The following is a 21,893-nucleotide window of genomic DNA, read 5'->3' on the forward strand; positions in this document are numbered from 1 at the left end:
AGTCAAAGAAAAAAGTATTTTTTCTGTGCTGAAAAAAAGTCAACCCAATCTAACCTGCTTGGAAAAAGCCAGGAATCTTGCATGCTTGTGTAGTCTCTATCACTGGTGTTGGTGCCTTCTTGCAACTCCAGTAAGGTGCGGATGTCATCATCTACATGTTTTACATGAACTAGATGATCATAAAGTCATTTCCAGCCCTAACCATTCTAAGATTATCCAATGTAGACACTAGTGAGTGGGTGCCCAGCTTTGAAATGCCAAACTTGGAAGAGTCTTACTCATTGTAGGTACTCTGAACTCAAAACCAGAGCTCTGCAGGACCCAGCTCTTCTGCCTCTGTGAATGCCCACTGTTGGCAAGGTTGAATGATTCAGTACTTAATTCATGCCCAAGTCCGTTGGGATCCCGAAACCAGTTGTTTCACTTCTTGCCCCCAGGGAGAGCAGGGTACTGCACTCTGATTTTGCTTAATGCTCTTCTAGAGGAGGAGGCTGCTTGCAACATCCAGTAACAGCTGCTGCTTTCTTAAGAACACAGCTGCAGTGATGGTGGCTTTTTCTTTTGGATTAATTGTTATATAATAGAATACATAAATAAGCGTCATAATAGAAACCAAGATCCCTTTGAGGCATTGTTTCTTCTTGACTACTGGGGCTGTTACAGTCTCTACAGTAGTCAGCAGGGAAAATGAAAGACCTGTGTGTAATCCTCCATACTGGAGGAGCTTGGTTTGAATCCATTTTGCTGTTGGGAAGTTTGCCCCAAGTGTCAACCTATAGGCTTCTCTGCAGTGGGGTTGGTTTTGGCCTCTGGAGGAAAAGCAGAGGGCATGTGGTCTTGCAGCCTGTGTAATGCAGCATACCAGGAAATTGGACGTTTTGGTGAGAAGCCTTGCCTGGTTCTTGTGCGGGTGTGTAAAGCCATGTGGGTTAATGTCCCTCACCTCAGCATCCTCACTGGGGGAGAATGAGTAACACAGATGGCAGGGATATTCATGAGGGTACTAGTGGGCTATGAGAGCTGTCTCGGTGGGGGCTGCCATGCTTGGGTGGCAGAGAGGAGGAAAAAATCCCAACCCTGTAATTGCAAACAAGTATTTCCGAATGTGGTGGCTTGCTCCACTTCCCACTGTCAGCTGTCCACCCAAATATGCCTCTCCAAGAAGAGGGAGGGAAAATGGACAAGCTGGACAAGCCCCATGCCCATCCCAGCACGTGGAAAGTTACTGGAGTTAATGGAGAAGGGAGATAAATAGCGCAAAAGCTGGTTTGTGCTCATGATTTATTCTTGAGATAAACAAATCCATTCCCAAGCATTACGTGTCTTGCCCCTTTCCTTCAAAGGAAGGATGGGGGGGAGAAGGAACTGGAGTGGAGGTGGTTCAAAGGAGCAATGACAACTACCAAGGAGGAAGGCAAGGGAAGTAAGAGGAACGCTGCTTTGTTTCAGCAAGTTACCTTGCATATGCTGACCTGCTTGTGGGGGTGGTATGTGTGTCTGCATGTTCCCACTCGAGGCCAATGAGAAGAAATGCAAATGAACTTTCTTTCATCTCAGGTTAATGCAATTTCATTTAATTTGCATCTGATTGTTCCTGCAGATTAGTTGATGGAGAGGCTGGGGGCAAAGCCTTCCCAAAAATGCAAGGCAGATCTGGAAAGAAGCTGAACAGGGATCTTGGCGATCCTTTGCCCATTAAGCAGTGTTCCGCCTCTTTACGTGGAATACCCTCCAGCTCTTTCTTGCGAGGGGACATGTTTGTAAAAAGGTTTCTAAATATGTTCTCTATCCTTTGCTGCAATTGAGTATCCTGATGTACAAGTTTTGTGCTGATCACTGTGAGAATAGCTAAAAAGCAGTGCTACTAACTTATAATATGTGGTAACACTTCAAAATTTCACATTCTGGGGTCATCTGAGTAAGAGAGGATCTGAATGTTTAGTAGAAAAAGTAGGTTCCCAACCCTTGAGTTCAAAGAGAATATTAAATTATGCCCTTGTTTTTTTACCTCCCTGGAAAAAACCCTCAGAAGGCAATGAAAAGTAACTCATTTAATAATTTATTTAAAATCTCCTGGTGTGTGAGCCCCTCTGAGTTCTGTGGGTTTCAGTCATTTTTTTGAGCAATTTAAGGCTTTTTAGTAAACAGTGCAGTGTAAAAGGAAGTTGTACCTATAAAGAAATAGTACAAGTAGGAGAAAATCCCACTTCATTGTCCTGCCAGCTGTTAAAACAGTGTTGGGTGCGTAGGGCTGACCCCGGGGGGGGGGAAGGAACACTGCAGTGCCAGAAGAGCAGCCTTGAAGCCATTGGCAGCACAGTGTCACAGTGAGGGCAGTGATACTGCACTTTTCTGGCTTTGCTTTCTCAGAGTATGCCCAAGTCCATAGAAGATGCCTGCTGCTGCAGTGATTGCGTAAGGCAGTAGAGTTTAAGCAAATTCAGTGGTAAAAGGGTAGGGAGAGGACTGTTTCCCCCATCCCATTCCTATGTCCCTTGTCACTCCAGGGCTGTAGTCCAGTGCAGCAGATGGGTGCATGTAGTAAGCTCTTTTGGCTGGCAACCTTCTTGTCCCCTTTCCCTCAAAGAAAGATGTTCCATTAATACAGCTAGCTAAGTACAATTACATTACATAGCATATATACTATATATGTATGTGTGTGTATATATACATAATGTAAAAGTAATTCTGGTTGAGGTCTTGCTGCAACTTGCAACCCAAACAAGCAGGACTCATGCAATGGTTGGATGAGAAATGCAGTGAGCTGCAGACAGTGGTGTGGCTCACAGCAGGTTCTGCTGCCTCTCAGCCTCCACCTCCCCTGAAAACTATTCTGTTGATGGTGCCATCCTCTGGGTTTGTAAACTTATGGTTGTGACCACTTGGAGTCATTGGAGTTTGCCCAGGCACTTCAATAAGAACAAAGGAAGTTTGGTGTCATACCCAAATTCCAACTGGTTAATTATAGAGTGTCTTTCTGAATACCAGGAATATTGGTGATTCTTCCTATCTTAGTCTCTCAGTTATTTGCTGTGCTGCTGTATTACTGACCCATTCCTTCCCAGGTGCTATTGCATCCCTCTTGCCACAGGAATTTACACTCTGCTTCCCTCTTTCCCTGCACTGTAATGCCCGGAAGCTGCTTTGGGATCTGACTGCATAACAGGCTCAGCACAACTGCCTGGGAACATACCAATGTCAATAACAAAAGTAGGTGTGTGAGATGAGTGGGGCTAACCTTGCCATGGGGGAGACAAGTGGGACCGCAGGAGTCAGGGTTAGAAATGTTGTGCCCACCTCTTGCTCCCCAAGGCTTCTGCTGGTGCACTGGAAGCTGGATGTAAGTTCTGCATCTGCTCTTTGTTCCCCTTCTGTGTCTGGGAGCAGCAGAGAGGTTATCTTTAAGGAGGTGTTCCCTGCTCAGTGTATTGCTTATTAGTCTCTACCCTGAGGTTCTTGATCCCTATTTACCTGCTGAGAGAAGTGTTGCTGGGAGGAATATTCCCAGTGAAACCCTCAGCCTGTGCACCGATACTGATAGGCCTACCAGGCAGTCTGGGGAGTAACTGCCAGCACCCATGTTAGGAAGCCAAAAAGAGCATTTCATGGCCTTCCGGGGTTGGTCCATTCCCTTCCACCCCTTTGGCCCATTTGTGGAGCCGGCTGTAGAGGGGGAAGCCCTTGTTCTCCCGGTAGATGTAGACACCCGTGATGGCATTCCACTGGGGGCTTGGCTGCACGCCTTCCACTGGGAACTCCTGCACCAGCTCTTTCTCCTCCTTGTCCAGTGCCACAAAGCCGAAGAATTGCTTCACGTTCTTGGCTGCCAGGATCCTGGAGTGGACCTCAGCTGTGCGTCGGAAGAGCTTGTCCTCGTTGGAGCGGTACTGGGCCCAGTAAGCCTCCTGCCGGTAGCTCAGTGGTGAGCAGCAGTGCTTCAGGCACTTGGTGAGGAAAACCAGGACCGCAACGATGCCGATGAGCAGCCAGCCGAAGAGCTGAGAGAGAAGAGAGAGGCTGTGTTAAGACACAGCGACGTGGTCTTACCCACTTTGTGTGGATTTCTCCCCAGCGTGCCTACCTGGGACTCGTATCTCAGCCTCCGCGTCACCTCGTCCCTGAACTTGGTGAGGTTTGCCGGTACATCTTTACAGGGGAACCTGGCCAGCACGTCTGCCCCATACTCAGCTGGGAACTTGTCCAAGGAGGATGGCCTGACGAACTCGCTGAGGGCGCAGATGTAAGCCTCCCCGCGCAGCAGCGAGATGACCGACCAGGTGACGGGTGCCACGGCTGCCCGGCCCATGATGGAGCCAAAGAGGAGGAAGGTGGCAGCCACAGAGAAGTTCTTGATGCCACGCTTGTGGCACTCGGCCACCAGATTCCAGGTGTGGTTGTTCCAGATGACGCCAATGAGGAAGAGGGCCAGAGCTGGGACACCGATGGCGGCCAGCCCATAGATGTAGTTGCGGGCAGGGGAGCAGGGGCAGTTGAAGGCAACAACAGAGAAGAGCTCCTCGCTCCCCACTGTGCCCAGGGCCACTAAACCATTGAAGATCATCACATCTTTGCTCTTGAAGAACAAGGAGAGGAAGCGAAAGTTCTCAGCGATGAGAGCGGCCATCTCGTCCTGGGGGTGAGACGAAGCGGGTACTCCTGGGGGCCGCCGTGCTCAACCTCCTCCCAGCACCAAGGACACACCAATGGAGGGGGAACGTCCTTGGGCCAGCTGATGTACAAGGAACTGCTCCAGGAGCACAACACCTTCACTGCTGTCCCTTCCTTCCTCCTGGCGTCCCTGTCTTGAGCTGGTTGCTGATGGCAGGGATACTTCAAAGGGGCTGAAGAAGGATTCAGCCTAAGCAATGTGTGAAACCTCAGTCATTTCAGTTTCCCACTAAGCTCTCCAAAAGCGTCTCTACAGCAACGATTACCAACAGGACAGCTATTTCTGGCCCTGTCATTTGCACGTTAGTCGTCTTCTCTTTGGTTTTAGTCACCTCCCGCAGAGGCCATTACGGTCAGCGTCGCTGCCAGACACTCGATCTCCCAAGCCTACAACGAAGGAGGACGCTGTGTTACTGGGAAAACTGGACCAGAGCACCAGCACTGATGTATCCCCAGCCCTGACTCATGCTAGCCCGGGCACACAAGGCACGTGCACGCTGGTGCTGCACTGCCTTGAAAGTGCTGTGTGTGGCTTTTACATCCCTCTTAAGACCTGATGAGTTAATATTGAGTAATAGGTAAAGGTTTGTCTTGGAGGATGGCCCTGCTGGTCTGGAGGCAGAGAGATGCAGCATGGGAGGACCAGGCAGGAGCAGCCTCCACTGGCAAGTGTGAGGGGATGCTGAGAAGCTGCTGATACCAGCAAAATTAGTTATTTCCTGGGAAAGTGGAGTTTATCTTGATGTGACCCACGATAAAAATGCCAATAGAGCTGCATCAGCAATTACGTAGGAGTTTTCTTGCTAGGATTAGGTGTGGCAGGATGATCTCCTCCTCTCCCACAGTGGGTTGACAGGACCGTACTCCCTGTCATAGCCCACAGTCTTGGCTCAGCCTTGAACTGCTGGCCTGAAACTGAGCCCCTCGACCTGCACAGCTTATTGCCAGAGATGCACTTTGCTGCTGGTTGCCTGTGCAGCTTTCCTCAACCTCTTCTCCCAGTACAACACTGGTTATACTGGGATGCCCACCCCACCCCTAGGGCAGGCACTCAGCGCCAAGAAGGAGAAAGCATGTACTGTGATCTTTCTGAAGGACAGGGAAAAACTGGGGGGTGCATCCATGTCCTCTGCAGTGATGCCCAGTCCCCCATGCCACTTCCAAGCTGCATTTAATAAGTTTCTTTGTTGAATTTCCATCTTTGCTGCAACCTCACAGGATTTCATGTCAGGAAGCCTTAAGCACCTTACTCGGGGGAGCCCTGACCCACAGCAGGGCTGCTTGAAATCTGCTCTGATGCCAGCATCTCCCAGCAAGGCTTCCCTGGGCCAGCCCCATCTGCAGGGAAATGGCTGCAGGGACACTGGTGCAGGGGAAACATAGGCACCTTAATCCTTATGGTGTCTTGTACAAGGCTTGCTCATGCACTGTGCTTTAAATCCCTGCTGTGCTTAAGTTCATCTGCCCCACCAAATCTTGGCTTACCCCCTTCCCCCATAGGGCAGCAGAGGGGGCAGAAACACGGTTCCCTGTTGTATCTAACCCATGGCATTCCCTTTAAAGTCATGTTGTGATACTGCCAGCCTCAAACACAGGCACCCTTTCGTGTCTTCCTCTATCTTCCTGGTTTTCCATATGCAAAATATCCTCAGCAAAGGAGAAAGACCAGCTGAGAGCAGCAGCCACGTGACGGGGAGCCAGGCCTCCATCTCCTGCTGCCGCGCTTTGTGGTACACCACGCTTGCAGCCAGACGCTAAACCTGCAAACCTGTTCTAGTGCATGGGGTTCAAAACCCTGTTATTAGAGTTACCAGCAAATAGCTCTGATAAACAAAGCCCTGTGATCTTCCTGACAGAGCCTGGCAACTGGCAAACAAAAGTAAGAGAGGATCTGGCCAAGGGGAGTATGCTCTTTTGGGGGGGTTACCCTTCCTCTGCTTGGTGGTTGTGGTGCCTGTCTGGGAGAGAGAAGGGTGGGTAGGAGGGGAGAAGCTGTTTGCAGCAGATCATTTTCTAGCAGTCTCTGTTAAAGTCTTTCCCCAAAACATGCGTGAAAGCAAGGAAAAACATGAAATCACTTACTTGAAAAGTTGTTGAAGCCAGTTCTGGAGCCTTCTCAGCTTCTCATGTGGTTTTTGCTCTGGCTGGGGGGGGTTTCCTGGCAGCATGCGGGGCTGTGCAGAAGCAGGGATGCAGTTGAGGCCGGTGTGATGGGCGATGTGAAAACACCCGTCAGAGTCTGGCAGCTTCCTTCTTCAGTCTGAAACGTGTCCTCGGCTGTCAGCTTTTGGGAGGAGGGAGGAGGTTCTCAGGCCCTGTGCTTGGGTGGGGCGAGCAGCAGGCGCTTGGCTCCTGCTGGGTGCAAGGCTGAGGCTGTGCCTTTAAATGTGAAAAAAATAGAAAAAGAAGAGGAAAGGAAAGGCTGAGAATGAGTCACTGGAAAAAGCACATCGGCCTCTTTCGGACTGGGATGCAGCTGTGCTGAAGCTGTCTGGGACAGCCTGGGGCTTGCTTGGACAACGGGACCAATGGGGTGCAAAAGGGAAACGATGGAGCCCCCAACCTAGGGGTGGATGCGGTCCACAGGGGATGCAGTGGGGACTGGGCTCAACAGAGGGTGGTACCCAAGCTGAACATGGAGCCTGGAGTCACCCTAAGCTGAGGAGGAAGCATGGGAGAAGCCCATGTGAAGGGGCAGAAACTGCTGCCTTTGTGCATAGGATCTGGCTGAGCCAACAGGGAAGGTGCCAGTCTGGCTGGGTTTTCAGGAGAAGCAGGAACGTGCTATATGGGGCAGCGAGGTTTCACTTCCCACTGCCCCGGGTGGAGCAGAGGGGCTGAGCTGCCGAGGGGAGCCATGAATGTGATTTAGTGAGCAGGGTGCATTCCTGCCCAGCTCGGCTTTTCCGCTCGCTGCTTCCTTTGTGGAGCGATGCCTGCGAGGTAGCTGAGGGCGCCTCATTTTCTCCTTGCATTGCTCTCTCCCTTCTGATGTCTCTCTCTCAGCTCCAGCTCCCGCCCAGCTGATTGCAGAGGCCAGAGCTCTCTGGCTTCCTTCCTCAGCCTCTTCCCCATCCCTGGGGTTAAACTCAGCCCTCCTCAGAAGATGTCTTCAGCACAGGCAAATCTTGAGCAACACTCATGATCCCCTCTGCCTGGAGCAAAGCTAGGCTCAGCCTAGTGTTGGTAGCACTGCCAGGAGTTTTTTGACTGAGTCCTCTTTCTGAGCCCCCAGAACTGGGATACCGATGGGTTTATGCAGCTCCCAGGTATTTGAGTGCAGTGCACCCCTTGGCACTCCCACACCTCCGGGGCTGGCTCCCTTCCTGCATCTACCAGCTCGACTGGGGGTCCTGGGGCTCACTGTGTGCTCAGGGTGCTGCTGCTAACCAGGCTCAGCACCAGGACCAGCTGGTGAAATCCCAGGGGCTGTACTGGGTTCCCTAGCGAAGGGTCTCCTCCTGAAGGTGATGAGCCAAAATCCAGCACAGAGAGGACAGCCTGCCTGCTCTACCGGGAATCTCTGCAACTGCTGAAACTGCTGCGAGGGAGCAGAGCTCTGATCCTAAAAATCTAAATTAAAAGCCTAAATTAAAAGCTTAAAAAGCTTCTCTTTGTAATTGCATGCTATTTGTTTTGGTATCTTTATGGCTGTGCTGCGGAGCCCGCCAGCCTGCTTGCCGTTTTGAGGACTCTTGAGTGTGTCTTTTCTCAGTGAGCCATTAACAGCGCTGAGCTGCAAATAATAGGAGTGGAAACTGCCTTTATCTTTCAATCTCCTTTGCTTGTAAATCAGGTTTTGTGCCTATTAATTTCTAGGCAGGTGCCTTAATTAAAGTTTAGGGTGTGAAGATTGATGATAAATCTGTGTTGCTCCTTTCTCCTGAGAGTCAGCCAGATCCAGCCTGCCCTTAACTATGGGCTTGCTAAGGTGCTGAGGGAATTTCCTCGTCATTTTGGTCCTTTGTTCTGCTCTCCCCACAGCCTCTATGGAGTCACACACTGATAATTAAGGTTTATGCAAATGACAGTCCCCAGCAAGTTGGTTTGAACAAGAACACGGCAGCAGGAATTTCAAGGGGATGAGCATTTCAAAAGGGATGTGGCAGGGATGAAACTTGTCTCTCAAAAGGGATTTTCCTTCTGTGTGCTGCTAATAAAATCAGGGCCACAGGGAACGCTCTTCCTGTCTGCAATTTCCATAGGCACCTCGAGGGCCTGCATCCCGTCATCCTCAGTTTCTATGGAAATGGGCAGCCACCTGGTGTTACATAGGCTTCATGGTGCATCCTTGGCTTCTCCTCCAGGAGAGGACCAGGGCTGGCTGCTGTGCACCAGTAAACCACCCCAAGTCGCATCACTTCAGCATTCCAGGCTGGGCCCTGAACCCCCCCTCCCTAGTCCTTTTCATTGCATTCAAGGAAAGAAACACCAACGTCTTTTGTAAACAGCTTTTATAGATCCTTGTGCCTGAGCACAGAGCTTGAACAGTAAGCCTGAATTATTCGTTTGGCCCCTTCAACAAACATCCGGGTGTGCTTTTTACATCAGTCTTTGTGTCAGGGAGGAACCCAGGTATAATTGCAAGGACAAATTGTCCTGCAGCAGGTTTGTGCTAGGGGGTTGGCCTGGCTGTCACCCTCCATGCTGGTGGATGATAGCTGCTCTCCCAGTCTAGATACTGGGCTCTTCACTGAGTACCACCTGTGACACCAACCGCACCATTCCTGTCGCGTGTAATGCAATATGGGGTGTCCCATCACTAGCGTGTTTCTTGGGTCAAATGTATTTTAAAGCTTTCCTTGGCCTGGAAGCTGTGTGTGTCTCTGGGGATGCCATGTGTGGAGGGCAATGGGAAGAGTTTTGGGGTTTCACAGCTTGGTGTGAGACAGGGGCACCGCCAGCTTGTTTCCCCACCAGGGGAGTTTTAATACTGCCTAAACCCACAGCACTGCCCAGTGCTGAGCACAAAGTAAAAGGAAGGAAGTTTTGCAGATCTGGTAGTGCCTGCTTTTGCAACCACCACAACACAAACCTGGTGCTTGGTGGTGTGGGACACACAACAGGCCTGTCCACCTGCCACACTGTGCCCTTTAGCATCCAAGGGCCTCATCCAACATGACACTGAGTAGCCATCCTGCTCGGCACAAAGCTTGTTGCCTGCATTACTAATGCTGTAAAATTGGATGTGAGAGCAGATGGGTTTGTACTGGCACTGCTAAGCCTTTTGGGTGCCCCCCTGAGCCTACCATGGTGCTGTCCCTCACCTCTGCCTGACTCAGATGGCTGCCTGCCCACCCTCTGCAGCCCCTCTCCCAGAAGTGTGGCTCTGCTTGTGCACAGCACTGTGCCCTCTCACACCCAGCTGTAGTAGGCAGCCACCTCCCTTCGGGGCACAGGGGGGTGCATTGGGTGTTCCCCTTCTCCTGCCCAGCCATTGCCGCTGGGGAGGGCAGGCGGGTGGAGGTGCAGCGGGGGCTTGCATCGGTGCCAGCTCTTCAGGGCCATGTTCATGGTGTCCCAGTCGGTGATGCCCAAGAGCTTCTCAGTGGCTTCCCCTGCATCTTCAGGGGCTTTCCTGGGCAGGTGGCAGCGAGCAGCCACCAGGTCCGTGCTCATGCCCTCGAAGAACTGCTGGATGCAGACCTTGGCAAAGCTCCTGGCATGCTCCGTGCATGTCTCATCAAACAGCTTCCGCTCAATGTCGATGTAGTGGGACCAGTACCTGCTCTTCAGGAAGGCGGCTTGGGTGAAGCAGGGCCGGAGGGATCTGACCAAGAAAGCCAGCATGGTCATCAGCAGCACAAAGCACCAGCCCAGAGCCTGCAGAGATGAGGGGGGAACCAGATCCATCACAGGCAGGCAGAGCATGGTGCTTCCCACCAGCCAGCAGGAGCCTCCCAGGCTGCAAGTGAGCCTGGCTCCACTTTGGGTTGTTTGAGGTTTGACTGCATTTACATTGCAAAACTGGACGAGGAGACCCTACATCCCATGTCAGTGCATCTGTGCTGATACCTTGTTCAATGCACCTGCATCGGCAGCCAGTGACCGTAAATAACACCAGACTGAACCCTGCACCCAGCCCTCAGTCCTCCCTCCGATACAACTGCACCTCACTTGGGTCTAGGCTAGTCTGTGTCCTCTGGCTTGTCACTAACTTTGTTCCAGGTACTCCCTGGGTTTATGCAGCTGTCTAATCCTTTTCCTGATCTGTTTGACTTAGTAACATCTATTGAGGATGAGCAGCAGTGAAAGGCTCCTCTGTTAATGGGGTCTGACAGGAAGGGTGAGATGAGGGCAGAGCCAGGACCGGTCTGTCTTGTTCACCATCTGTCCTAGCTCAGGCTGCCACCAGGCTGGGGAGGTGAACTGCATTGTAAAGGCATCTCCCTCCCTAAAAGAGCACCTGGGAGGGGGTGTCTAGGTAGCACCTCTTGTTTTGCAGCTCCCAGTTCTTCCTCACAGCTGGTAATTGGGATCTACCCAGGAAAATCTGTTTTGTGTCTTTGGAGAAGATCCTGTGCTTCTGTTTCTCTTAAACTGGGGATAATAATTACTGTCTGTCCTAAGGAGATCAGGGAGAGGAGCTGCTTTTAAACAGGAGTACAAGAATGGCCAGTGTAGGTCAGACCATCCTGTCTCCAATGTGGCCAGAAGCAGAGATTTTGAGGGGAATTAAGCTGAGGACAAGCAGTTAGTGGCACTTCTTCATTTGTGGTTCCCTGGGATGGTTAATAAACATACATCAGCTGCTTTCATGCGAGAGGCTGAAGTTAGTGGCATACATGGTTGTCATCCCATCACTTGCAACACATTATAATAAGCAGCAAAAGCAGTCATGAGCAACTGGTGGGTTTGAGAGGGTGACAGCCCACCAGCCACCGAGCAACATCCGTGTCAGCCCCTTCTGAACTTGCTCTAAATAAATCTCTTGCATACAGCTTGTCTGTGTACTGCTGCTCTGCAGCCCCAGACTTCCCAGGCAGGAGCAGGGACCAGATTATTCGTGTGACCTACAGCTTGGGTTTCTGCACCACACTGGGGGCATAATTCCCAGAGCTGAGTGAACACTTTGTACCCCTGTAAAATCACCAGTCTCTCCTCCTGCAGCTTGGTTTCAACAAAGAGATCCCTTTGAGGGATGAGCTAAGGCTGGCAGTGCCTAACCCTGAGCCACCAGTGAGGGCATAGCCATGATGCCTCTTACCTGCGAGATGCAGCGCAGGTACCTGACAGCCACTTCATTGGCGATGAGCTCCTGTCCATCATAGATCTCCTTGCAGGGAATACGGGCAAGGACCCGCTTCACGTCCCCTTGGGAGAGGCTGGGGTGGCTGGCATTGCCCAGGGTCTCCACGGGCACCGAGGTGCAGAAGGCACAAGTGATGCACTTGCCATCTAGCAGTGTCACCGAGACCCAGACCACGGGGGCGATCATGGCCCGCTGCGCCATGGAGCAGAACATGTAGCGCAGGACGGCCGGGTCCTTCCCTCTCTGGCCCTGGGGCCGCCTCCACTCCTCCGCCAGCATGGAGACGTTGTTGTTCAGCACAAAGCCCAGCAGGAACAAGATGAAGGGGGGCACCAGGAGGATGCCCAGCCCATAGGCCAGGTTGTAGCGTGGCAGGCAGGGGCAGTTGAAATCAAAGGCTGAATATATCTGGGTGCTGGCTAGGGCCATGATCCCACAGATGCCATTCATGAAGGACTCCTGGTTGGACTGGAGAAACTGGAAGATCATCCGAAACTTGTCCATCTTCCCTTGATGCAATTTTTCTCCCACTGGGGTCCAAGCTGTGGCCTCAGTTTACTTCATTCTTTCAGCCCCTCTCTTCAAAGGTGGGAACGACAAGTCTCTGTGCAGTTCACTGATTCATGCATGCACTCTAACAGCCTCAATAGTTAAAGCAGAAAATGAAAACTTTTCTTTTCCTGCTGATTTTTCTGTTTGCAAAAGTTCAAAGTTTGCTTCCTCCAGCTCTTCTTTGGGTCTGTGGGATGTGGGCTGTTTCTGGTTTGTTAAACTTGGCTTCATTCTTCTCTGCATCCCCATTTCTGCAGTATTCCAGCCGCTGGTTCCCTTGGCTGGAGGGTGCAGGTGTTACCATGGCTGTACTCTCCCCAGAGCAATCTGTGCCTTGGGCAGAAAGGGGAGTTGGCTGGTTAGCCTCTGTGAAGCTGTTTGCGAATGCGGGAGGTGGGTGCTCCTCCCAGAACCAAACAGGATGCCCCACCTCTGCAGTGCTGCCACACACAGCAAAGCAGGATGCCAGAGCTTCCCCCATCCTTCCACATCAGCGTCACCACGGCAACACCTAATACAAGCACTGCACAGGTCTGCCAGCCCCTCTTCTGTACCTGCTTCTGTTTCATTCTGCAGTGGGAAGAGAAAAGGAAAGACAGAGGAAGGAGTTTTAAAGCTCTCGGTGCTCTGGGTTATTGTATCTGTATTACTGAAGTCTGTTGGTGGCTCCCCTCTGTCCTGCAAATGTCCACATTTCAGTCAGACTTAGAAGATGATGCCTGCAGCTCCTTGCTTTTCACAGCTCTCTACCCTCAACACTTGCTGAAACATCTTCCAAACCCTGGCTCACATAGTCTGGCAACATATAGAGGCACTTAGTGCTTTTCCTGGCTTTAGGGTTGGAGAAAAATAGGCACAGAAAGGAGAGAGGGCTTCGCAATAGGAGCACAGAAGACCTGCTCTGCAGGTGGGTCCTGCTGAGAGTGCCTGATCTCTGGGTACATCTGGTTTCTCAGGATATGCTCCCTGCCCTGCAGAGTTCTGAGACTGAGGTTTTTCCGTGAAATTTATTCTTTTCACCCACTTTCAATGAGCATTTCTGAAGGGCTTGAGTGCACTTTGCTCTGAACATCAAATTCTGGTTCCAGTCACCCACTCCACTGGGTGATGGAGGCTGAACGATTTTCTTGCAGCTGCTTCTTGTGGGTATAATCCCAGCCCTTGGTAAATTTGGGGTGTGCAGGAACTGGGAATACAAGGAGGATGTGTAAATCCTGCTGGTGACCTCCTTGGCCCAAGGGCAGCTGCTGTTCCCTGAGGGATGGTGTTTCCCAGGCTGCCTGCAGGCATGGGCTGTGCAGAGCCCTTCCTGCCCATCAGGCCAGTGGGTACCAGCAGCCTGGGCCCTGAGGGTGCAGCGGAGCTGCGGCTCCTCTGAAGATCACACAGATCCTGACAGGAAGGGCAGAGCAAGCACTACCTGAGCCAGCAGTGCACATCCATTTAGCAGGAGGGGCTGGTATTTGGCGATGTGCCTTGACCTGAGGCTAAGGTGTCTAAGGACACAGCTTCCCATGCAAATAGTGCATGGGGCAGGGAGGACTGAACTAGCTGAGTGCTGGGCTGGTCCATTCATCACAGGATTGCTGACGGTTTAGCCGTGTCACTTTACCTGGACTTATTAATTCAGTAGCAACACCAGGTCTGGACCCAAGCAGACCTGAATACCTGCATTCACCTCCCTGCTCTTTGCTCACCTTGATAGAGCCAGCTCAGGTCTGTGTTGGACATGTCCCACATGTTGGTACTGGGGTGCAAAGCTTCCTCATCACTTCTAACCCTTTCCTCTCCCACAGGGTCTCAGTTCAGCTCTTTGCTGTCAGCTCTGCAGACCTGGGAGCTTTCTGATGCAGAGATCCTGTGTGTATTTGTCAGCACAGAGCTGACCAGACTCCTCGCCAGCTTGCCAGAACCGAGACAAACACTGATGAATCATGGCATTTATGGATGGGACAGACTTAGCTCCTAAAGCTCAAACCTAAAAGAAGTGGATTGTGGTGTTAGTGCTCTCCTACACCTCCATTCCCGATTCACAAAGCAGCTTTGATGCACCAGTTTGCTTCCTCAAGATGGCCAAAATATGTGGGCATACTGGGACTACAAGTGGCCATGAAACAGATGGTTGCAGTATTGACTGCCTGGAAGGCATTCAGTCCCTCTGGTCCAGGCACCAACTGTGGTGTTGACACAAGTATCAAGATACATCTGACTGTCTGGGCACCAGCATGGCTGCATTGGTGGCTGTGGGACATGTCACCAAGGCAAGCTGTACATAGGGTGGCATCCAGGAGGTGCTTTTCCTCAAGGTTTTGCAGTGCATAGGTATAGAGCTAAGAAGCCAAGCTAGGTGTTTTGACCATTAGTCAGCGCTTCAGGTTCTGATGTCTCACACCAGCCCTGGGGCTCTGTTGACAATGCCAAGTTCACCCTGAGATGCCACCACAGATGTGAGCATGAAGCACGTCTTTGCTTTGCCCGCTGTGGAAAGGTTAATTCCATGATCTCATCAAACAGGAAGAGATTTGGCTACATGAATATAGATGAGGCTTACTGTATGGCTAGCAAGGAGCTCAGGTTGGCTTCCCTGTTCACCTGGTGAGTGGCTTTTTGAAGGGCAGTTCACATCAAAGCCTGCGGGAATCAACCTCATAAAAAGAAGAAAGCTTTTTTGATCTCCAGGGAAACTGCCTGTTGTTAAACATGAATGAGGGGTCTGAGCCTGCTTGCTGTACAGCATTGGCAGTTCTCACAGAAGCCAACAGCAGGCCAGTGGGATTCAAAACAGACCCCATAAAAGCCAATGCCTGGGTCTTCCTTCCCATGTTGTCTTATTAAGGAGGAACTTATTTTCATGAGCTTGCCAACAGAAAGTTCACTCCAACTGATTTGCAGGAGAATGTAGGGCTGGTGCTTCCTTCCATGATCCCAACCTGCTCGTTCTTTGGAAACCAGGTCCTGGGAGACATGGTAAATGATACATGCCCAAGTGTCTCCCAGCATGGGGTCCTGTGTCTGGACACTAAGACAGACACCAAGCCAGGGGTTCAAGGAAGGCTCCGTGTGTCCCAGTCAATGTAGGACATAGAGAGGAGGGACATCAAAATGGTCACAGCCCCCATGGGGAGAATCTGGGAAGAGATTGGAGAAGTTGTCCTTGCAGTCAGCCCTGCGGTTTCACAGGCTTTTGGCAGGTGAGGATCCCTCAGCATGTCAGACGTGTCTATAGGTCAAGCATCAGACCAGCCCCAAGAGACAGAGAGCTGCTAATGACCCTCTCTGCTCCCACCACAGGAGGGTACACACTCCTAGCAGAGCTGGTGGGAAGGGACCTCTGGCCCATGCTCTGTGCTCAAAGCACGTAGGGTCATGTCTAACAGGGTTGGGAATATCTGCATGGGTGGAGGTGCCACCACCCTCAACGTAAGTAAGTGTTTTCTTCTGTTTAAATGGAATTTCCTGCATTTTGGGTTTGTGACTGTTGCTTCTTGTCCTGTCATGAGGTACCAGACACCATTTTCCATAATGGAAAAGAGTTCTCTGGCTTTAAAGGGGAGCACAGCATGGGACTCAGGGAGGCTGGGAGGGATGCATACCCACAGCTCTGCCCAATTGGAGATACTCTGTGACCAGGCTGATCCTCCCAGCAGCATGTGAACCTTTGTGAACCTTCAAAAGTCTATGGCAGCGCCCTTAAATCCTCTGATTTTGTCCCTCCAGGCATAGGTAACAAAGCTGTTTGTCTTCCCCTTTTTTGCATTCCATATTTTGTGTCCATCCTGGGATGACATAAAACCTGAGAACATGGAAAACAGCATGCAAAGGGGAGCTGTGGACCTCTGCCCTGAGCTGGTTAGGAAAAATAGATGATTTGACTAGTGTGGAGTAGTGCGTCTGAACTGAGTCTCAGCCTGAGATTTGTCGTGTCTGATAGAAGCAAATCAAAGATGAAATTCAAAATGCAACGCTGATTTTGAAAGAGAGCTCACTGGACCTAAAGAGCTCCTGGTGGGAAGACAGCTGTAATATTCCTAACCAGCATGGGCCACAGCTGGCTTTGTGCCTCCTCTGAGCACATCCCAGGGAGCTCAGGGATTCATCCAGAGCTGATTTTGCTATGCAAATAAGAAAAGCTCTGCAGCCCATCCCTCTGCACCCCACAGCCCCTGGCTGGGCCTCGGTTGGCAGAGGAGTGCAGCAGCCCATGTGTGGGCCATGGAGTTATTTGGCTCTCCTGTTTCACCTGTACCTCCCTGACCCCATGTACACAAACATGCTGGGAAGGAGGTCACCCACCTCCCAGCAGCTCAATTCATTAATCTGGGGGATTGTCATCCCCATCTATGCATGCGTGGCCTATGGGACATTGCTTCTTCACTCCCCCTTCTCACAACCCCTCCACCTTACACTCCTCCCTCTCAGGGACAAAGTGGGGATCAGCGCGAGCCTCAGCCTGCAGGAATAGATGTGTTTGTGTAGGGTTAGTTTGCAGGAAAGAGTTTAATACATCCAAGCAGCGATGCTGGACAGAAATACCAAACTGGCACCATGGTTGGCACCATCTACAACAGTGGCTGGAAAAAGGCAGGTAAGAGAGTAATTATCATTAGAAGCTCAGAGATAAGGTTACATTTAAGCATTTTTGCTACTAAGGATAGAAATGCCCAAGTATGTGATGCAAGGATGATCACAGTATCACAGTATGTTAGAGATTGGAAGGGACCTCAGAAGATCATCTAGTCCAATCCCCCTGCTGGAGCAGAAACACCTAGATAAGGTTACACAGGAACGTGTCCAGGCGGGTCTTGAATGTCTCCAGAGAAGGAGACTCCACAACCTCCCTGGGCAGCCCTCTGGGTAGATTGGTTTGTACTAAAATCTAGCATGGAAGTGTTTAAAATCTGTATTCAGACTTCTCCAGAAGAGTCAATATATCCTTCCCATGGCCCAGTGCCAATGCTTCGAGCAACTCCCTGAACCCCAGCACACCCATGTGGCTCTGGATATGATAATCAAAGCCTTCATCTCCTTCTGCAAATCCAACCCAATCCAGGGACACTTATCCAGAGGCATCTTCAGCTAAATTTATGTTGCTTCATGATTTGCAGTGTGTTGCCATATTTTGTTTAGAAAATGCATGGAAATATTGATGGGTTGTTAGATGGAGGCTGAAATGTTTGGCAGCTGGGCTGGGGGCAGCCAGGCTCTCAGCAGATGGGAAGATATAGGAGGTGGTTTTGCCTTTCTGGATAAATATTGCTGTGGTATTAGAGCTGGCGATTAAACCATTTTGGTGTCAGCACTATGAACTCTCCGAATAGAACTGAAATGGGCAGGAGCTCTTCACATCTCTGTGAAGGTGATGCTCTACTCGGTTTGTTTTCACAGATGGGTGTTGCTGCCTTGGTTAAATCCCTTTAAATCCCCTTTTATCACAGCTGTAAGGAGCTGGAAAGTCTTTAATATGATAAAAGTGATATGCAAAAGCTCTTGGTTGAGAAATTTTATGAATGGTGATCGAGTCTGGGACCTTTGGATCTTCAGAGCTACTTTATTTTGGAACCTGGAGCAAAACCTTTGGGACTGGGGGTTTGGAGGAAGATGTGAGCACCACTGCTCATCTGCCCACTGCTCCTTGCCTTGTGTAGAGGTGCAGCAGAGCCCCTTCAGTGTCTGCAGGACAAAGAACTCTTTACACATCAGTGTGCTGGGGGAATTTGGACCCAGTTCTAGGGCTGTCTGCCCAGGGCAGAGGCGATCTCTCTTGCCCCAGGGGATGCCTCTGGGTCGCTTTGCTGACATCCAGAGGAGGTTTCTCATAGTACCACATTTTCAGCAGTTTGTTCACCTGGTCCTGATGTGTGATGCCCCGGAGAAGATCTCGGTCTCCTTCGGCCCCCTCTCCCTCCCTCGACAAGCTGAAGCTGTGCAGTTTGATCTCTTGCCGCATGCTTTCAAAGAAGTGGAGGATGCATTTGTGAGCAAAGAGCCGGCTGTGCTCACAGCACGTCTCCTCAAAAATCTTCTGCTCGATGTCAATGTAGTTGCTCCAGTGGCGTGCCTGCAGGAGGGCGGCCTGGTTGAAGCAAGGTCTGAGCCACCGGGCGAGGAAAGCTGCTATGATAAGGATCAACAAAATACTCCATCCGAGTGCCTGGGAGATAAGAAATGAGCAGTGGAACAGGAGTAGTGCAGACACAAAGACAGGCACAAGCTCTTTGCCTGTATCACCAAGACAGAGAATTTGTGTGGCTGGAGGGAAGAGGTGGCGTATCTGGGCTCCTGTCCCTGAAGTCCAGCACTCAGAACTGCACTCAGAGGGTGGGTGTAGTCTCCTCCCAGTGAATATTGAGTATTTATCTGTGCTTCAGTAGTTCAGTAGGATAACTGTTTGCAGTTAGTCTGGAGCCACCAGATATTTGCTCTCCTTTGGTCATCACCTATCTCCAGTCAGATCTTCATCTGCTACCTGCATTTGCTCTAGGGCCCAGGAGTCCCACAGCAGGGTGAAGACAGTCCCTACTGCATGCAGCTCCCTTTGGTAAGAGGGAAGGGCTTGTTTTCAATGCCCTCCCACTGGTCTTCATCCTTGACCCGGCATTCCTGTACCAGCAGTGTGGGTCAGACAGGGCTCCACTCTCCATCGTGTCCTGTTCTACTATTCCTGAGCAAGCTGCTTTTGTCTTTCTCAGCTTATGCTGTCCTTAAAACAGCAGGTCCTATCTGCAAGGTTAGCATTTAGAAAGGTCTTCTGGCACTGGATAGAGCCTAAGGACCCATCTATATTCCTTGCAAACTGCTTTTGTTATCTGGGTTTAGAGGTTGCTGATTCTTCTAGAAACAAAGTTCAGTTGCTTAAACCATCCTTTATTTCCCTATCTGAGTGACACTGGAGAATATCCCTGGGGGTGGCAACATCTGGGGGCATAAAGAAGCAAAGAGCAGTTTTGCTCTCAGCCTGACCATGGTGAAGCTATCACAAGCCAAGGAAAAACAGGAGCAGAAGATGCATGCCCCAGGCACCTCACTGACATGGGGGGCTCTGCCATCAGTGACCTACCTGGGACCAGCAGCGCAAGTACCTGGACACTGCCTTGCGGGACGTGTTGTTCCTCATGAGCTCCTCATCCTTGCAGGGCACCTTGGCCAGCAGCTGCTCCACCTGCACTGGGCTGGCGCTGGCAAAGTCTACAAACTCCTCAGGGTCCACGGAGCTGCTGAAAGCACAGATCAGGCATTTGCCATCCAGGAGAGTGACTATGATCCAGGCGGCAGGGGCCACCATGGCTCGCTGCATGATGGAGGAGCACAGGTACCTGCAGTAGGAGAGAGAGAAGCGAGTGGGCAAATGTTGGTAGCTTTCTCCTCATCCACAGCCTTGATGGATTTGGCCCTACCAGAACCAGGGAGCCTACTCCTAGAACTGTTCCCAGCATTTCTGCAGCTTCTTCTGCTCTGGGATATCTTTGTTGGTGCTTCCTCCCAGTGAAATCTGTGCAGTGCATGGCAGTGCTCTGCATGCTGCCTGCATTCAATGCGGTACATGGTCCTCTCACTTTGTGCTTTCCTCAGCTGTATGCTTATATCTCCCATGAACAAATCCTTGTCAGCTCTCCCTTGTCTTCCTCATTCCCTCTTTGTTTTCTCATCAGCTCAGTCTCTACCTTGAAAATCACTTTTCTTTGCAGCCTTTCTTGTCCCACTCTGCTGAATTGTGCACTGTGTAAAACTGCATGTAACAGATTGAGTGGGATTCTCCTCTCTCTTCCACCAGTGCAAGTCAGTTAAGAACATCTAAAGGGAGGGAAGCCACAAGGCTATCAATAAAAAATGACTGTGATGGAAATGCATTTACCATGCTCCTGCTCCTCCAGGCTCATGTGGGAAGGTCTCGGGAGCTAAGCTTAGAAGAAAATTAATCACCAGGAGGATCAAAGGTATGGAGGTGAAAGCTAAGTGAGAGGTGGAAGGAGGGATGTCGTTCCCGATGCAAACCCCACCTGATGACAGCCAGGTCCTTCTTTCTGCGCCCCTGTGGTCGGCTCCATTCCTCCAGCATCACCAGGGACTGTCTGTTGAGTATGAGGCCGCACAGAAAGAGGGCGATAGGAGGTACAAACATGATCCCCAAGCCATATGCCATGTTGTACTGGGGCAGACAGGGACAGCTGAAGTCAATGGAGCTATACATCTTTATGCTAGCCAGTGTTAACAGCCCACAGATCCCATTCATTACAGACTCCGAGTTCGACTGAAAGTACTGGAAGATCATCCGAAAACGGTCCATTATGTTCTTTTGGCCAGGGATGCTTCTCCTGGGGAATCCCTCCCGCAGCTTGCCTTCCTTCACCCCTTCTGCTGCTGCCACAGGGCAGGGACACAGCTCAGCCCACAGTCAGATGGGGCAGGAGGATGGGCTTGGAAGCTTGGAAGGGAGCTGCTGTGGCTCCCTGTTCTGGGACTTCCTCACTGGCACACAGCTCTCACAGGTCTGTCTCTCGCCCAGTGCTTATCTTCTGGGTCAGCTGGTAGCTTCTCTAGGTGAGCAGATGGATGCAGCCTCTGGCAGCTGTTTTCTCTGTGCTGTTTTTCATTTTCAGGGCTGTTCCATGTGACAGCTTTCAGTAGTTCTAGGTCCCTCCCTCTTGGAGATGCTAACTCTCAATGGAGAGACATCGGTGGATGACTGTGAGTTGCCTTCTGCACTGATTGAGGGCTGTTGAGTGATTAATGAGATGGGAGAAACCAGACTTATTTGTGTTACTGCTGCTGCTCCATTTATTTTTGGTGAAGCAGGTCCACAGCCCACAGTGGGGCAATGGGGAGGCAGGAAGCATATACCTGGCTTCCAGCAAACCACATCACCGTGAGCTCAGATTTCCCTATGGAAATGGGCTGAAAGGACCAACCCTTCAGTCAGGAGGCTATGAGAATCAATAGCTTACAAACCCTGGAATGGCACTTTGGGGCAAACGCTGCTCTTGGCTACATAGCACACATGAATTGTGCCATTTGTACCACACTTACACCCATGTCCAAGGGCCTTGTGCTGGGGCTCACTCCTGCTTCCCATTGGAGGGCAGGGTGCAGTCAGAGCAGCAGCCTCATTTGTCCCAAGGGACTGGATTATCTTCTTCTGTCCATTTTAAATACTCCAGAAGCAGTTCTTCTTTTCCTCTCTAAAGTTTATTTCACAGATAAATACAGCTCCTTGCCACACAAGGGAGTTCCATTTTGTCTGATGTATGCAGCTTCATTTTCCTCTTCCCAGCTCTCATCTGAAAACATTTTCAGATTGCTTCTTATCCGCGGTTTCCACGTGCATTCAGGAAAGGGAGGAAAAAAAGTGTTAGATTTACCTATTTCATTAAAAAAAAAGAGTACTTCATCTCCACTGAAACACACTTGCTGCCAGCACTGAGGT

The 21,893-nt window shown here is 50.8% G+C and overlaps 4 protein-coding genes across 4 annotated transcripts in view; 1 reads left to right on the forward strand and 3 right to left on the reverse strand.

Annotated features, from left to right (window-relative positions):
• Window positions 1-21,893, forward strand: part of NEURL1 (neuralized E3 ubiquitin protein ligase 1) — a 228,775-nt gene that overhangs the window by 27,409 nt on the left and 179,473 nt on the right. The gene's annotated exons all lie outside the window — the stretch shown is intronic.
• CALHM2 (calcium homeostasis modulator family member 2) lies at window positions 1,997-4,708 on the reverse strand. The gene is made up of 2 exons (XM_061372595.1): window positions 4,082-4,708; window positions 1,997-3,998 (listed from the first exon to the last, which is right to left on the reverse strand). The coding sequence occupies exons 1-2, from the start codon at window positions 4,622-4,624 to the stop codon at window positions 3,582-3,584; spliced, it is 960 nt and encodes a 319-aa protein (XP_061228579.1). The 5' UTR covers window positions 4,625-4,708; the 3' UTR covers window positions 1,997-3,581.
• CALHM1 (calcium homeostasis modulator 1) lies at window positions 9,377-12,541 on the reverse strand. Its single transcript, XM_061372381.1, has 2 exons — window positions 11,876-12,541; window positions 9,377-10,491 (listed from the first exon to the last, which is right to left on the reverse strand). The coding sequence occupies exons 1-2, from the start codon at window positions 12,422-12,424 to the stop codon at window positions 10,024-10,026; spliced, it is 1,017 nt and encodes a 338-aa protein (XP_061228365.1). The 5' UTR covers window positions 12,425-12,541; the 3' UTR covers window positions 9,377-10,023.
• Window positions 17,345-20,910, reverse strand: CALHM3 (calcium homeostasis modulator 3). Its single transcript, XM_061372383.1, has 3 exons — window positions 20,470-20,910; window positions 19,530-19,785; window positions 17,345-18,623 (listed from the first exon to the last, which is right to left on the reverse strand). Exons 1-3 carry the CDS (start codon window positions 20,754-20,756, stop codon window positions 18,162-18,164), a joined length of 1,005 nt encoding a protein of 334 aa, XP_061228367.1. The 5' UTR covers window positions 20,757-20,910; the 3' UTR covers window positions 17,345-18,161.

The sequence above is a fragment of the Neopsephotus bourkii genome, unplaced genomic scaffold, assembly GCF_033783945.1.
Source record: "Neopsephotus bourkii isolate Nb327-2 ecotype Australia unplaced genomic scaffold, CSIRO-AGI_Nbou_v1 NB_1615, whole genome shotgun sequence".
In the NCBI taxonomy this organism is placed as follows: Eukaryota; Metazoa; Chordata; class Aves; order Psittaciformes; family Psittacidae; genus Neopsephotus; species Neopsephotus bourkii.

What these genes read in the sequence shown, in the direction of transcription:
- CALHM2 (XM_061372595.1), bottom strand. Translation starts at nt 4,624, where the DNA reads ATGGCCGCTCTCATCGCTGAGAACTTTCGCTTCCTCTCCTTGTTCTTC. An exon ending in GGCTGAGATACGAGTCCCAG is followed by an intron (nt 3,999 to 4,081) that starts GTAGGCACGCTG and finishes CTTCTCTCTCAG; the next exon opens with CTCTTCGGCTGGCTGCTCAT.
- CALHM1 (XM_061372381.1), bottom strand. Translation starts at nt 12,424, where the DNA reads ATGGACAAGTTTCGGATGATCTTCCAGTTTCTCCAGTCCAACCAGGAG. An exon ending in ACCTGCGCTGCATCTCGCAG is followed by an intron (nt 10,492 to 11,875) that starts GTAAGAGGCATC and finishes TCATCTCTGCAG; the next exon opens with GCTCTGGGCTGGTGCTTTGT.
- CALHM3 (XM_061372383.1), bottom strand. Translation starts at nt 20,756, where the DNA reads ATGGACCGTTTTCGGATGATCTTCCAGTACTTTCAGTCGAACTCGGAG. An exon ending in AAGGACCTGGCTGTCATCAG is followed by an intron (nt 19,786 to 20,469) that starts GTGGGGTTTGCA and finishes CTCCTACTGCAG; the next exon opens with GTACCTGTGCTCCTCCATCA. An exon ending in ACTTGCGCTGCTGGTCCCAG is followed by an intron (nt 18,624 to 19,529) that starts GTAGGTCACTGA and finishes CTTATCTCCCAG; the next exon opens with GCACTCGGATGGAGTATTTT.